The sequence below is a fragment of the Salvelinus namaycush genome, chromosome 3 (assembly GCF_016432855.1).
Source record: "Salvelinus namaycush isolate Seneca chromosome 3, SaNama_1.0, whole genome shotgun sequence".
NCBI lineage: Eukaryota > Metazoa > Chordata > Actinopteri > Salmoniformes > Salmonidae > Salvelinus > Salvelinus namaycush.
Genome location: NC_052309.1, coordinates 47,544,017 through 47,560,404, shown reverse-complemented (window position 1 = coordinate 47,560,404; position 16,388 = coordinate 47,544,017). Strand labels below are relative to the sequence as shown.

The 16,388-nt window shown below is 43.8% G+C and overlaps 1 protein-coding gene across 1 annotated transcript; it reads right to left on the bottom strand.

The window, feature by feature from the left end:
• Positions 1 to 248: 248 nt before the first annotated feature.
• Positions 249 to 16,299, bottom strand: LOC120044390 (voltage-dependent anion-selective channel protein 1-like). Its single transcript, XM_038989018.1, has 9 exons — positions 16,185 to 16,299; positions 12,635 to 12,704; positions 10,295 to 10,344; positions 7,798 to 7,950; positions 7,340 to 7,392; positions 6,877 to 7,104; positions 4,939 to 5,089; positions 4,673 to 4,730; positions 249 to 717 (listed from the first exon to the last, which is right to left on the bottom strand). The coding sequence occupies exons 2-9, from the start codon at positions 12,699 to 12,701 to the stop codon at positions 626 to 628; spliced, it is 852 nt and encodes a 283-aa protein (XP_038844946.1). The 5' UTR covers positions 12,702 to 12,704; positions 16,185 to 16,299; the 3' UTR covers positions 249 to 625.
• Positions 16,300 to 16,388: the final 89 nt, after the last annotated feature.

The following is a 16,388-nucleotide window of genomic DNA, read 5'->3' as shown; positions in this document are numbered from 1 at the left end:
CATATTCTCAAAAAGTAGTGCCCTATTTAGTGCCTCAGAGCTAATGCTGCTTAAGTGAAGGACCACTTACCCATCCCATAATAATATAATATCTTAGACACTTCCCTTCTTTGTCGGATGGTTTACAAGGAGAGAACTCTCCAGTACAGAGGAATATTTCACCTTGGCCAAGGAATGTTTATGTTGTAATCCAGTACCAGTGATGTTTAATGCAACAGCCCCACCATGTGGACAGAAAGTAAACTGTATGTTTACCAAATCCTTTTTTTTTTTTTATCTACAGTATTTTATTTTCTCTTATCAGCTTTGAAAAAATATATAAATAAATTAGTGTTTACATGATTGTAGTGAAATACAAATGCATAAGACCTTAACAGACCTTTTTCATTTTTACGTTTTGCCGACCTTTAAAAGATCTTAGTTTTGTTCTAAACTGGGCCCTGTATTCCGAAATATTTTATCTGAAATGGTCCTGTAAAAGTGGAATATCAACTGTAGTGTGATTTCACCACGTGTGCCGCCTCACCTCAACCAAAGCACATCTACTGTAAGGGAAACAAGGTGGTGAGGATAGCTATTTCAATAAAATATTTGGAGGTTTGGGGTTGTTGTGTTCCTTGCCTTCTTATGCCTCAAACTCTAGGCCAAGACCGAGCTTGTGCCCACCGGTGTTAATGTTTTTCCCATCCAGGAGAGCAGAAAGGGTCAGCTTAATGCCTGTAGACAGAGAGACAGAGACAATACATCAACAAGGGGGAGTAACAAGTACGGCTGTGGTGATCACGAAATTTCGTCAGCCGGTAATTGTCAAGTTAATGTCAAATTAACATTTAGTATCTCCTGGCTTCCAGACCTTTGGAACATCTACATTTTTAAAAAGTCTAATAAATCCATGTAACATAGCCTACACCTTCACAATACATCCATTATTTATTTTATACAGGTCTAAAGAAGCATGATATGAATGAAATGTATTCTATTTCAGAAGAACAGAATAGCATAATCTGAGTTGCCCTTATGTTAGGTCCTGATCTGGCTATGCCAAATGGCTATAGGCTACACTAGTTCATTTAGCAGACAAGATTTGCTAAGAATTCCGTGGTATTATTTTTATTAGTTTATAGTATGAAGAATACAAAAAGCTGAATAAAATGGAAAGGATATTTTCTCCAAAAGATTTGAGGGAGTGCGCACACGCGGCTATTCTGTGTTGGGCGGTTAACAAAGAAATAGGTATTCCTATATGCTTAATTTAGAGTTATTAATGTAACTTTAGTTGTTCTACAAACATTGGGGTATATGTTTGATTTTGAATACATTGTAAGGCTGCATGATGCGACAAATGATTTGAAAAAAGCAGCTTGAAAGTCATGAGCTCTGCCTTGTTTTTTTGCGCAGGCTGTACACACTACATCAGTCACTCATTCACAATTTGACAAGCAATTCTAATGCCTAGAATGTCACAGCGGCATCACCTTTCTGTGGCCACAATGCACCCTAAAGAAATCCATGCCGTTTGTGGCCAGTGGCAGTTGTGCCCTTCTCCGAGTGCTGCGCACTCCATCGCGTGATCGGGTCTTTCTCACAGGCTACAACACAGGCTACAAGTGAAGACAGATACATCGGGGACACAACTGCACGCGTCCTTATCCAATTCCGAGGTGCATATTGAAGATATTGGAAGAACTGTCCACATTTTCTTTTCGTCAGCGAACAAGATGAGTAGGCCTAACGAACAGCAAAAGCACTGGCCAATGTCAATACACTATCCCCCATAGCATAAAAGTTTGACCTATTATATTCTAAGCGAGAAATAAATATTCCAAACATAGTCTGGGACAGTTGTGGGATTCGATAGATCCAAAATTAATACAACCACTAGCATCAAAAAACCTTTTTTTACACAATGTGGCTGACACAACAAATCAGAACATTTAGCTTTAAATGTTGATAAACTATTCGGCTATTTCTTCACATTATAGGCGCAGCAATGTGCACATGGTAGTAGGCTAATGTTCCATTAACAGAAAACACCATTATCAAGTGACACAAATGCAATTATTTTATTACACTGCTCAAAAAAATAAAGGGAACACTTAAACAACACAATGTAACTCCAAGTCAATCACACTTCTGTGAAATCAAACTGTCCACTTAGGAAGCAACACTGATTGACAATAAATTTCACATGCTGTTGTGCAAATGGAATAGACAAAAGGTGGAAATTATAGGCAATTAGCAAGACACCCCCAAAAAAGGAGTGATTCTGCAGGTGGTGACCACAGACCACTTCTCAGTTCCTATGCTTCCTGGCTGATGTTTTGGTCACTTTTGAATGCTGGCGGTGCTCTCACTCTAGTGGTAGCATGAGACGGAGTCTACAACCCACACAAGTGGCTCAGGTAGTGCAGTTCATCCAGGATGGCACATCAATGCGAGCTGTGGCAAAAAGGTTTGCTGTGTCTGTCAGCGTAGTGTCCAGAGCATGGAGGCGCTACCAGGAGACAGGCCAGTACATCAGGAGACGTGGAGGAGGCCGTAGGAGGGCAACAACCCAGCAGCAGGACCGCTACCTCCGCCTTTGTGCAAGGAGGTGCACTGCCAGAGCCCTGCAAAATGACCTCCAGCAGGCCACAAATGTGCATGTGTCAGCATATGGTCTCACAAGGGGTCTGAGGATCTCATCTCGGTACCTATTGGCAGTCAGGCTACCTCTGGCGAGCACATGGAGGGCTGTGCGGCCCCACAAAGAAATGCCACCCCACACCATGACTGACCCATCGCCAAACCGGTCATGCTGGAGGATGTTGCAGGCAGCAGAACGTTCTCCACGGCGTCTCCAGACTCTGTCACGTCTGTCACATGTGCTCATGTGCTCAGTGTGAACCTGCTTTCATCTGTGAAGAGCACAGGGCGCCAGTGGCGAATTTGCCAATCTTGGTGTTCTCTGGCAAATGCCAAACGTCCTGCACGGTGTTGGGCTGTAAGCACAACCCCCACCTGTGGACGTCGGGCCCTCATACCACCCTCATGGAGTCTGTTTCTGACCGTTTGAGCAGACACATGCACATTTGTGGCCTGCTGGAGGTCATTTTGCAGGGCTCTGGCAGTGCTCCTCCTTGCACAAAGGTCCTGCTGCTGGGTTGTTGCCCTCCTACGGCCTCCTCCACGTCTCCTGATGTACTGGCCTGTCTCCTGGTAGCGCCTCCATGCTCTGGACACTACGCTGACAGACACAGCAAACCTTTTTGCCACAGCTCGCATTGATGTGCCATCCTGGATGAACTGCACTACCTGAGCCACTTGTGTGGGTTGTAGACTCCGTCTCATGCTACCACTAGAGTGAGAGCACCGCCAGCATTCAAAAGTGACCAAAACATCTGCCAGGAAGCATAGGAACTGAGAAGTGGTCTGTGGTCACCACCTGCAGAATCACTCCTTTTTTGGGGGTGTCTTGCTAATTGCCTATAATTTCCACCTTTTGTCTATTCCATTTGCACAACAGCATGTGAAATTTATTGTCAATCAGTGTTGCTTCCTAAGTGGACAGTTTGATTTCACAGAAGTGTGATTGACTTGGAGTTACATTGTGTTGTTTAAGTGTTCCCTTTATTTTTTTGAGCAGTGTATAAAAAGTGCATTTTTATGGTGAAAATTATCTTCCCCAAACTTGAAACTCACGTGCTGCTTATGTATGCCAGTTAGGCTCTACACCCCTTGTAAAGCGGATTAATGTGCTTCATTTTAAGAAGTTATTGGCCACTTTAATTGTGATACAAACCTTATTAAAACATATAGGCCTATGGGCTAGGCTACATGAGGTGTGCGACCTATTCGAAAAAGTTACAAAAAAATGTGTAATATATCATTCACAAGTGATAGGCCAATATTGTCACCCATCAGACTATTATTGATTTAATCTTGTCTTTACATTTACTAAATAATATGTGAATGGACCCTTATCATGCACCTGTATCGAAACAGGCGCAGCGGGAAAGAATACATGGAATCTATGCACTTAAATAGAGAATGGAGGACCCTTTTTTCCCTGTGGTTTATTTTCATGCCAGCCAGGTAGGCTATACTCCTGTTGTAAATATAAACATTAATATTAGGGGTTGAGAAATAAATATAGTAGGCCTAGCCTGTAAAAAGTTGATGCTCCTCTTTTTAAGAGGCCATCACTGTTTTCTCACGCAATTGCATAGCCTATTAAAATGTTGCGCAACATGAGCTCATGGGCTCTCATGAAGTGTTTGATTAGATTGTCAAATACATTTGCATTGATATCAGAGTGATTAAAGGGACAATAGAGTGCTGAGGACGAGGCAGTTAGAAAGTTTGGTAGGCTACTAATGACCATTAGCAGCATCAGAGCTTGGAGAAGCCTAATTACCATGACTAAACAGTCACGTGGAATTTGCCTGCCTTCATTACTCGTGACCGCCGGTGTGGTGGTAATACGGTCACCGCAACAGCCCTAGTGACAAGTGACAAGATCAGGGCTCATTGACTGGCTGAGGAGGTCAAAGATCAAGTGCACGCTGCTGTTCTGTCATTTCTTCCCAAAATACAGTAGAACGGTATTTCAACTGCACATTTAATCTACACTGGCATGGAGAAAAATAATATTTCGCAAGACATTTTAATAAAACGTTTTAAAATTACTAACCAGGCTTCAGAGTCTGAGTGTATCCCAGGCCCACAAGGCTAGAGTTGTTCACTCTGGCCTGTTGGAGAAATGTATAGATTAGAAACATGATTATGATAGAAAGAGAAAAAAGGAAAAAAAATAAGACTCAAATGTCCTCAACAATACTTCCACAGATCATTTTAAACTTATTAGCCTAGTAACTCCCTCTACCTGTCCCCTGAATGTGACCCCAGGCGGAGGTCATGTCTCAGCCAGTAAGAGGACTAGCTAGAGTGGCCCCTTACCGAGAAAGATGCGTCAGCATCAATCTGGTACTTGGCTGCAATGCCAAAGTGGGTGTTGCTGTTGCCAGCGGTCCAGGCCAGGTTGACTGCTGTCTCCAGCTGGTCGTTCACCTTCTGGTAGATGGAGCCCCCGAACTCGGTGCCATCATTTCTGTCGTCGAAAAAAAAAGCGGTTGGTCATTATTACTATGAGAAGGTGGAACTAACATGTACGCAAGTATATTGCAACATCACTATCCATTCCAGTATTCATGTTCAACAAAAAAACTAAAACGAGAACTGTTACAACTACCTAATATCACATGAACTGCAATCAGAAGATCAATATTCACAGTCTAAACTAGCAAACTGAGGGTACAAAACATTAGGAACACTTTTCTAATATTGAGTTACAACCCCCTTTTGCCCTCAGAAAAGGTCTCAATTCGTCGGGACACGGACTCTACAAGGTGTCGAAAGCGTTCCACAGGGATGCTGGCCCATGTTGACATCGATTCCTCCCACAGTTGTGTCGAGTCGGTTGGATGTCCTTTGGGTGGTGAACCATTCTTGATACACACGGGAAACTGTTGAGCGTGAAAAACCCAGCAGCGTTGCAGTTCTTGACACACTCAAACCGATGCGCCTGGCACCTACTACCATACCCTGTTCAAAGGCACTTAAATCTTTTGTCTTTCCCATTCACCCTCTGAACAGCACACATGCACAATCCATAAGTGTTTGTATATGCTTATCGGTCATAGTATGGATATAGTTAGCATGCCAAAAGTTCCCAGATGTCGTACTACATTCGCCAAAATACAAAGTATACAAGCAATGGACACTTTTCCCGTGCTTTTCGGGTCCATAATGCAATTCTTCAGAAAATAGGCATTGCTTCATAACGTTTTCAGATGAGGAAAATGGCGGAAAATATGCAGCCGAAGTCTGACGAAAGCAGATACAAATTTGTTGCTTTAACCAATTATGACAAATGTTAAGAAAATGTTGAGCAATGTAATAAAGTAATTACTTTTCAAATAAGTTACGTTACACGTTATGTTGGCTGACAATTCGCTAGCTACGCATACCCAGTATACTGGTGTAATGATACTGGTGTAATGATATGCTATGTTAGCTACCTACTGTAACGTATTAGTAGCCAACTGACATCGGACTTGCCAGTAGATTCACTTTATGCTATCTAACTACGCAACATTTATTAACTTGATTATTCACGTCATTTATAGCTTAGCTAAGTGTTAAAGTGGTTCGGGTGTGTTTGTAAATTCGCTCTGGCTACCTACTCCGATTTCAGAGCACTCTGGTCTGACTGTGCCAGAGCGCAGAATAACTGATGCAATTACAAACGCTCAACACCCGTTGAATGTGGCCAGTGTCAGTAAATGTCGGCAAAAAAGTGTAATTAAATAGTTGCCAGCAGCACCATTACAGTTACCAACACTCTGGATAACTGCCTAACCAGCTCTGCTAGGGTGAGTAAAATGGTCAGAGTGAGGTGTTCTCTCATTTGTGTCTGGAAGTAGCTAGCCAGTTAGCTTGGGTGCTTGACTGCGGATTAATCCTAGATCCTACTCCTCGGCCAGAGATTCCAGTATGCGCTCCAGAACGCCCAGAGCACACTCTGACACTCCAGATTGAATTTACGAACACACCTGAATGTTCCCTAAGCCCCATCGCTGGCTTACTGTCAGTGTTGTTAAGCCCCATCGCTGGCTTACTGTCAGTGTTGTTAAGCCCCATCGCTGGCCTACTGTCAGTGTTGTTGAGCCCCATCGCTGGCTTACTGTCAGTGTTGTTGAGCCCCCTTCTTACTTCCATTGTTTGCTGAAGCGCAGAGGCCTACCTGAACCATATTTATGTATCGGGTAGGCGGTCATTGTAAATAAGAATTTGTTGTTATCTGACTTGCCTAGTTAAATAAATATATCTACTTACACATTTGTGTGGAGCTGGAACTCGTCGGTCTTGTAGCCCACGGCAAAGTTGCTCTGGGTGACCCTGTTCTTCCCGGCCTCGAAGGTCATCTGGTAGCCGGCCAGCCAGCCCTCGTAGCCCACCACCGCCATGCCGTGCACAGCCGTCCCGTTAATGTCATAGTCCACATCACACCCCAGGTTGATGTGCTCCCTCTTGTAGCCAGTCTTGATCTTACCACTCTTCTTGCTGGAGGTGGGGATATGAGAGGAATGGAAGGAAGGAAAAACTTGTGAGTATGAGGTAATATAGAAATCACAGTGACAGAATGGCAAATACATCCAACAATCTACATTGAGCTGAGCAGGACAACAACAAAAATAGCAACATGTATTGTGTGACGACATCATTGATTGCAATTAATTAACATTGTGAAACAGTTAAATGCTATCTTCACTGAATTAATTGGATAGCCACTTCTTACCCAGTGTTTGGCGAGAAGGAGGAATCAAACGTCAGTTTAAGCCCTTTGGCCAACTGAAGGGAGAAGGTGAGAGAAAGATGGAGAGGTTAAGAAAGCATGAAGAAAGCATGAATGATTCATAAGTAAATTAATATCCGAGGCAGACGGAAAGAACTATTAAGAAAGCATTGTTGCGTAATTAAAAGGTATATTGCGATGAGCATTTCACCCCTTAATAGGGTGGGGGGGCCCATAGGGAACTGAGACTCCCACACGAAGAAGACTAAACATGTAAAGTTATGTATATATTGTCTTAAAATATATAATAAAATCAATGAAACAAGTCAGTGAGTGCTGATCTTTTTTATATTTACACTAAGGGATTACTCATTGTCTTATAGCACCCTTCGAACAATGACAGATTGAAGAAAACGGACTAGAGTACACCCTAAAGAACCTAAAGAACACATAGACCTGACCTGGTCCTCCAGAGTGATCTCGGTGCCCAGAGTGTTGTCGGTGTTCCACTTCTCAGTGAAGGTCAGTCCGTGTTCGGCCCACTTGTACTTGGTCTCCAGGGTGCCGGCCACTTTGCTGGTCTCGGTGTTGGCAGAGCCCGTGCTGGTGAACTCCTGGGATTGGGGTCAAACAGAGGTCAGTGGTGAGATGTGATCACGTTATTATAGCATCAGACATTATTAGTGAGGATTTGGATGGCTGAGGACCACATTGGCACGTCACAAGTGACGTGGACAATCCGAGAGGTCTTTCACAGGTGCCGATGAGTCAGATAACTAAACGGAAGAAAAATATAAAACAACATGAAGTGTTGGTCCCATGTTTCATGAGTCGAAAAAAAACAACAAAAAAAAAAATCGCAGAAATTTGCTATACGCACAAACCGCTTATTTCTCTTAGATTTTGTGCACAAATGTGTTTATATCCCTACTAGTGAGCATTTATTCTTTGCCAAGATAATCCATCCATCCGACAGGTGTGACATATCAAGAAGCTTATTAAACAGCATGATCATTACACAGATGCACCTTGTTTTGGGGAGAATAAAAGACTACTCTAAAATGTGCAGTTTTGTCACAACACAATGCCACAGATGTCTCAAGTTGAGGGAGCGTGCAATTGGCATGCTGACTGCAGGAATGTCCACCAGAGCGTTTGCCTGAGAATTTAATGTTCATTTCTCTACCATAAGCTGCCTCCAATGTCATTTTAGAGAATCTGTCAGTACATTCAACCAGCCTCACAACCGCAGACCAGGTGTATGGCGTTGTGTGGGTGAGCGGTTTGCTGATGTCAATTTTGTGAACAGAGTGCCCCATGGTGGCGGAAGGAGTTATGGCATGGGTAGTCATAAGCTACGGACAACAAACACAATTGCATTTTATCAATTTCAATGCACAGAAATACCTTGACGAGATCCTTAAGCCCATTGTGAGGCCCATATTTTCGAAGGTATCTGTGACCAACAGATGCATATCTGTATTCCCAGTCATGTGAAATCCATTGATTAGGGCCTAATTCATTTATTTCAATTGACTGATTTCCTCATAACAACTGTAACGCAGTAAAATCTTTGAAATTGTTTAATGTTGCGTTTATATTTTTGTTCATATTTTTGATATGACGAACACATCAAGACTGTTTCAACGACAGCTTTCTTCCATCTACCTAACATTGCAAAAATCAGAAACCTTCTGTCCAAAAATGATGCAGAAAAATGAATCTGTGCTTTTGTCACTTCTAGGTTAGACTACTGCAACGCTCTACTTTCCGGCTACCTGGATAAAGCACTAAATAAACTTCAGTTAGTGCTAAACACGGCTGCTAGAATCTTGATTCGAACCAAAAAAATTGATATTACTCTAGTGCTAGCCTCCCTACACTGGCTTCCTGTTAAGGCAAGGGCTGATTTCAAGGTTTTACTGCTAACCTACAAAGCATTACATGGGCTTGCTCATACCGATCTTTCCGATTTGGTCCTGCCGTACATACCTACACGTACGCTACGGTCACAAGACTCAGGCCTCCTTACAGTCCCTAGAATTTCTAAGCAAACAGCTGGAGGCAGGGCTTTCTTCTACAGAGCTCCATTTTTATGGAATGGTCTGCCTATCTGTGAAAGACGCAGACTCGGTCTCGACCTTTAAGTCTTTATTGAAGACTCATCTCTTCAGTAGGTCCTATGAATGAGTGTAGTCTGGCCCAGGAGTGTGAAGTTGAACGGAAAGGCACTGGAGCAACGAACCGCCCTTGCTGTCTCTGCCTGGCCGGTTCCCCTCTCTCTACTGGGATTCTCTGCCTCAAACCCTATTACAGGGGCTGAGTCACTGGCTTACTGGTGCTCTTCCATGACGTCCCTAGGAGGGGTGCGTCACTTGAGTGGGATGAGTCACTGAAGTGATGTTCCTGTCCGGGTTGGCGCCCCCCTTGGGTTGTGCAGTGGGGGAGATCTTCGTGGGCTATACTCGGCCTTCTCTCAGGATGGTAAGTTGGTGGTTGAAGTTATCCCTCTAGTGGTGTGGGGGCTGTGCTTTGGCAAAGTGGGTGGGGTTATATCCTGCCTGTTTGCCCCTGTCCGGGGGTATCGTCGGACGGGGCCACAGTGTCTCCCGACCCCTCCTGTCTCTGCCTCCAGTATTTACGCTGCAATAGTTTGTGTCGGGATGCCATTATATGCTGTTATATCTGGAGTATTTCTCCTGTCTTATCCGGTGTCCTGTGTGAATTTAAGTATGCTCTCTCTAGTTCTCGCACTAATTATCTCTCTATTTTTCTCTCTTGGAGGACCTGAGCCCTAGGACCATGCCTCAGGACTACATGGCCCGATGACTCATTGCTGTCCCCAGTCCACCTGGTCGTGCTGCTACACCAGTTTCAACTGTTCTGCCTACGGCTATGGAACCCTGACCTGTTCACCTCTTTTGGCTCAAGGGGTATACGGACTGCAGTGGAACTTACCAGTCCATTCTCTGACTTTGTTTTCAAGTCCAGCTTGATGAGACCAAAACCTGAAAGGCACGGAAGAAAATTAAATCAAACTGTTGTAATTACAATATATTCTATGAGTGATTTTTAAACTGATGATATATTCCTGTTCAGTTCATTATTTCCACTAGAATTCCTAGCATTCCGTTAACGCATGGCTTCTGTTGTTTTCAAAATAAGCATGACGTCTCTTGCAGACTTTTTTTTAGCACTTCATAAACACATACAGTACATTCGCTAAGTTTTCAGACCCCTTGACTTTTTCCATATTTTGTTACGTTACAGCCTTATTCTAAAATGGAATACGTTGTTATTTCCCTTATCAATCTACACACAATACCCCATAACGACAAAGCAAAAACAGGTTGAGAAATGTTTGCCAATTTATTATATCACATTTATATTAGTATTCAGACCCTTTACTCAGTACTTTGTTGAAGCACCTTTGCAGCGATTACAGCATCGAGTCTTCTCGGGTATGACGCTACAAGCTTGGCACACCTGGATTTGGGGAGTTTCTCCCATTTATTCTCTGCAGATCCTCTCAAGCTCTGTCAGGTTGGATGGGGAGCGTCACTGCACAGATGTTTTCAGGTCTCGCCAGAGATGTTCGATCGGGTTCAAGTCCGGGCCACTCAAGGACATTCAGAGACTTGTCCCGAAGCCACTCCTGTGTTGTCTTGGCTGTGTGCTTAGGGTCGTTGTCCAGTTGGAAGGTGAACCGTCACCCCAGTCTGAGGTCCTGAGCGCTGTGGAGCAGGTTTTCATCAAGGATCTCTCTGTACTTGGCTATATTCCCCACAGCATGATGCTGCCACCATCATGCTTCACAGTAGGGATGGTGCCATGTTTCCTCCAGACATGACCAGAATTCAGAGTTCAATCTTGGTTTCATCAGACCAGAGAATCTTGTTTCTCATGGTCTGAGAGTTCTTTAGGCTGTCATGTGCCTTTTACTGAGGAATGGCTTCCGTCTGGCCACTCTACCATAAAGGCCTGATTGGTGGAGTGTTGCAGAGATGGTTGTCCTTCTAGAAGGTTCTCCCATCTCCACAGAGGAACTCTGGAGCTCTGTCAGAGTGACCATCAGGTTCTTGGTCACCTCCCTGACCAAGGCCCTTCTCCCCGGATTGCTCAGTTTGGCCAGGCACCAGTCTTGGTGGTTCCAAACTTCTTCCATTTATGAAGATGGAGGCCACTGTGTTCTTGGGGACCTTCAATGCTCCAGACGTTTTCTGGTACCCTTCCCCAGATCTATGCCTCGACACAATTCTGTCTCGGAGCTCTACAGACAATTCCTTCAACGTCATGTCTTGGTTTTGGCTCTGACATGCACTGTCAACTGTGTGACCAAATCATGTCCAATCAATTTAATTAACCACAGGTGGACTCCTATCAAGTTGCAGAAACATCTCAAGGACGATCAATGGAAACAGGATGCACCTGAGCTCAATTTCAAGTCTCATAGCAAAAGGTCTGAATAATTATGTAAATAAGGTTTTTCTGTTTTATATTTGTAATAAATGTGCAAACATTTCTAAAAACCTGTTGCCGCAATGTCATTATGGGTATTGTGTGTAGATTAATGAGGAAAATGTTTTATTTAATCCATTTTAGAATAAGGCTGTAACGTAACAAAATGTGGAAAAAGTCAAGGGGTCTGAATACTTTGCGAATGCACTGTAAACCACTGTTCAATAAATCCCTCTGAGAAATACCAGTCTAGCCTATCACACATCCATTACAACTATTACATAACATTGATAGATTGAGTTTATTGATTTGATGTGGTTTCTACTAGGGCTGTGACGATACCAGTGTCACAATATTTTTTTCCATAAATACATAATGGATGTTTGTTTCCAACATTTGGGCTGTTTTCCTAAAGTTAAATCTGCTTTGTGTTTTGTTTCCTTGCCACGATAATAACGAGTATTGCGATACTTGTATCTTCCCGGCCCTAGTTTCTACACTAGAGTACATTGTCACGTCAGGCACAGTTCACTGCCCCAGCTTCCTTCCCATCCATCTCTGGGAGGCAGTGTGCTGGTCGTCCCACCCTCGCCTGTGTGATTTACCTGGGGATCCCCATAATAAGGCCTAGGCCTCAATAGCTCAGTACAGCTGTGTTTCTCTCAGTCAATAAGCTGCCTAAGGACAGCCAATCTAAACTAGAGGGTTTACCAAATGGCTATAACACTAGGCTAGTACGACTACAGTCCACCCCTCATTCTCTGCAGGACAGGAGCAAAGGCTGAGTTGAAGAATGATCTAGGAAATAGTGGGTAGAAAGTAGTACTGCTCAGTGCTCACCGTATCCCTTGGTAAAGACATCCTTGGCGGACTTGCCAAGGTCAACATAGGTAGGAGGAACGGCCATTATCTGTAAAAAATCAAATTAAAATCATGAGAAAAAAAGGAGACATCTTTGTGTTAGGCTACTGCTTAGCACAAAGCTCTGTGAGATAGCAATGGGGCAATGGCATACATAAAGCATTAGCAGTGTGCTAGGCCTTCAATGACATAGCAACAGAGGAGAGAGCACTGCGTGTGGGGGAGGAGGTGGGAGAGGATTGAGGTCATTGATGGACGGGGTGGGCCGGTAGGGGGAGGGGCAGGCAGACAGAGGAGCAGGCAGACATGCCTCACATCTGCCTGAACGGACTAGCCCGTTTGCTCTGACTCATCAGAAAAAGAGTGATGTGCTTGCCTTGCCAGGCTAGAGATTTCACAACAGCAGCCAAAACCTGATACACTGGACTGACAGCCAAATTAAAACGCAAAACACAGAAGGGTCAGCTTATGAATCAATAAGTGATTTCTAAAAATGGAAGGTTAGATATGTTTTACTATTTGTTAGATGACCTCAACTCCACTCTTACTATAAGATAATGTGTGGGCAGAGACTTCAATGTTGAGTAACAGGAGGGGAAAATCTGCTTGTTGCAGATTCCAAAAAGGATTTCGGCATTGATCGTGCTTTTTCGTCCAAGACTAGGCTTAAACTGGAACACTTGCCCTCTACACACATGTGCACAATGCTAATTTGCAAATAGAATAGCCTATAGCCCAAATGGCTATTTTGTACATCAGCGCATGCCACATAGCCTACAGCATCGATCACTTCCTTCAAAACCCTATTTAATAGAATATGAATGATAATTACTACACCTTTCTCCCTGTCATACACTGAACAAAAATGTAAATGCAACATGCAACAATTTCAAAGATTTTACTGAGTTACAGTTCATGTAAGGACATCACTTTAATTAGGCCCTAATCTATGGATTTCATATGACTGGGAATAAAGACATCTGTTGGCCACAGATACCTTAAAATAAAAAGGTAGGGGTTTGGATCAGAAAACCAGTCAGTATCTGCATTTGCCTCATGCACCCGATACATCTCCTTCGCATAGAGTTGATCAGGTTGTTGATTGTGCCTGTGAAAAGTTGGCCCACTCCTATTCAATGGCTGTGCGAAGTCGTTGGATACTGGCGGGAACTTGAACACGCTGTCGTACACGTCGATCTAGAGCATCCCAAACATGCTCAATGGGTGACATGTCTGGTAAGTGTGCAAGCCATGGAAGAACTGGGACATTTTCAGCTTCCAGGAATTTTGTAGAGATCCTTGCGAAATGGCACCGTGCATTATAATGCTGAAACATGAGGTGATGGCAGCGGATGAATTCACGACAATGGGGCCTCAGGATCTTGTCACAGTATCTCTGTGCATTCAAATTACCATCGATACAATCCAATTGTGTTCGTTGTCCGTAGCTTATGCCTGCCCATACCATAACCCCACTATGGGGTAATCTGTTCACAACGTTGACATCAGCAAACCGCTCGCCCACACGACGCCATATACACTGTCTGCCATCTGCCTGGTACAGTTGAAACCGGGATTCATCCGTGAAGAGCACACTTCTCCAGCATGCTAGTGGCCATCGATGGTGAGCATTTGCCCACTGAAGTCAGTTACAATGCCGAACTGCAGTCAGGTCAAGACCCTGGTGAGGATGACGAGCACCCAGATGAGCTCCCCTGAGACGGTTTCTGTAAAACGATGTTGGAGGTGGCACATGTTAAGAGAAATTAACATTAAATTCTCTGGCAATAGCATACCAATTGCATGCTCCCTCAAAACCTGAGACATCTGTGGCATTGTGATGTGACAAAACTGCACATTTTAGAGTGGCCTTTTATTGTCCCCTGTGTAATGATCAGGCTGTTAAATCAGCTTCTTGATATGCCACACCCGTCAGGTGGATGGATTATCTTGGTAAAGGAGAAATGCTCACTAACAGTGATGGAAACAAATTTGTGCACAAAACAAGAAAAATATAATATTAATGTGCATATGGAACATTTCTGGGACCTTTCATTTCAGCTCATGAAACATAGGACCAACACTTTACATGTTGCGTTTATATTTTTGTTCAGTGTAAATGCATGGTTTAGTGACACCCAAAACCAATTATTACACATCTCTCATTTCTACACGCTTTGAAATTCAGTGGGGTGGCAGGTAGCCTAGTGGTTAGAGCATTGGGCCAGTAACCGAAAGGTTTCTGGATCTAATCCCAGAGCTGACAAGGTAAAAATCTGTCGTTCTGCCCCTGAGCAAGGCAGAACGACAGATTGTTCCCCGGACGCCAAAGACGTGGATGTCGATTAAGGAAGCCCCCCGCACCTCTCTGATTCAGAGGGGTTTGGTTAAATGCGGAAGGCACATTTCAGTTGAAGGCATTCCGTTTTTAATACGAGCCATCTTCAGTGACCAACAGGCACTCACTCGAAGGGGACCACGGTAGGAGACAGGAAGTGTCAAACATCAGGCATTCCAGAATACACACACACATCCAGCTCACACACGTTACACAAATACACATACAGGAAGGAGCACTGAACCTTTGAGGAGCATTATTGGTGGGAGAGGTTAGAATATTAGGCCATACAGAGAATAATGTCCGTGGGGTCTTGAGGAATGTACTAGCTAGTCATACATAACAGGGTATTCAAGGAAAGCCACACAATGTGTCTTTCTGGTCCCTCTGGAGATAGATATACTCCATTGCACAAAGTCAATGAAATCTCATCAGACGATAGCTAGATTTTTGCGTTATTTAATTTTCAAATAAGCATACCTGAACAGAAATACCATGGGGACATCGACTGATAGGACCTTGCGATAGGAGATTGATCAAGCAAAGAACGTTAGCATTGTTGCATTAGACCCGTGTCAGGCAGGTGGTTTCACGTTCCACATGCACTAGAGAGATGGAAATGCAATGTACATGTCTCCAGACAGTTGTCACAGAATCTGCAACCTGCTGCCTGATACGAGCAGTTCTTCTGCCTGGCTGCCTGATGATGTCCAAGGGGTTATGCAACAAGGCGGCAGAAACATCACTGCTTGTGCTTGAACATCTTTAGCTTATTGGTAACTAAGTAGAAAACTAGCTAGCTGCTGAGGTTAGCAGGGCAATTGGTGGACAGCGGGACAAGCGCATACACTGCACATCATCGTTGGCTATAGCGAGTAACTTTAATCAAATTGCAGAGAACAGTACCTAAGCTCATTAAATTCAAATAATAATGCGTTAGGGTGTTAGCTAGTTACTCGAGGCCATGTTCACATAGCTAGCTAGCCAGAGAGCTAACTCATCAGGCTAGCTAGCTGTATGCTGATCAGCATTTCTCCTCCTGGACTGCTTCTAACGCAACGTTACTGGTTGCGTGGTGGATGAGCGTGCCATCTCTTCCAACTCAAGCCAAGAAAGAGGTCAATGTCTATCACAACAGGGGTACAATAGTGCCCCATAATATTCCGCAATATTAACTACATTTCAACATACCTCTGTCAGTGCTTTCCAATCCTGCCTGAGGAGATTCCTGTCAACTAGACAACGGGAGGGGTAAGAGGAGGTGCAACAGCGTTACACACGCTAGAAGTCAAGCAAGCGTATGAAAAAAAGAGGCATGACTCTTGCGTTGTTTTTGTGGCGCACGCGCTGTTGATCGTTTGACGTCCGCATAGCGCATCATCGGTAGGTTTAAAA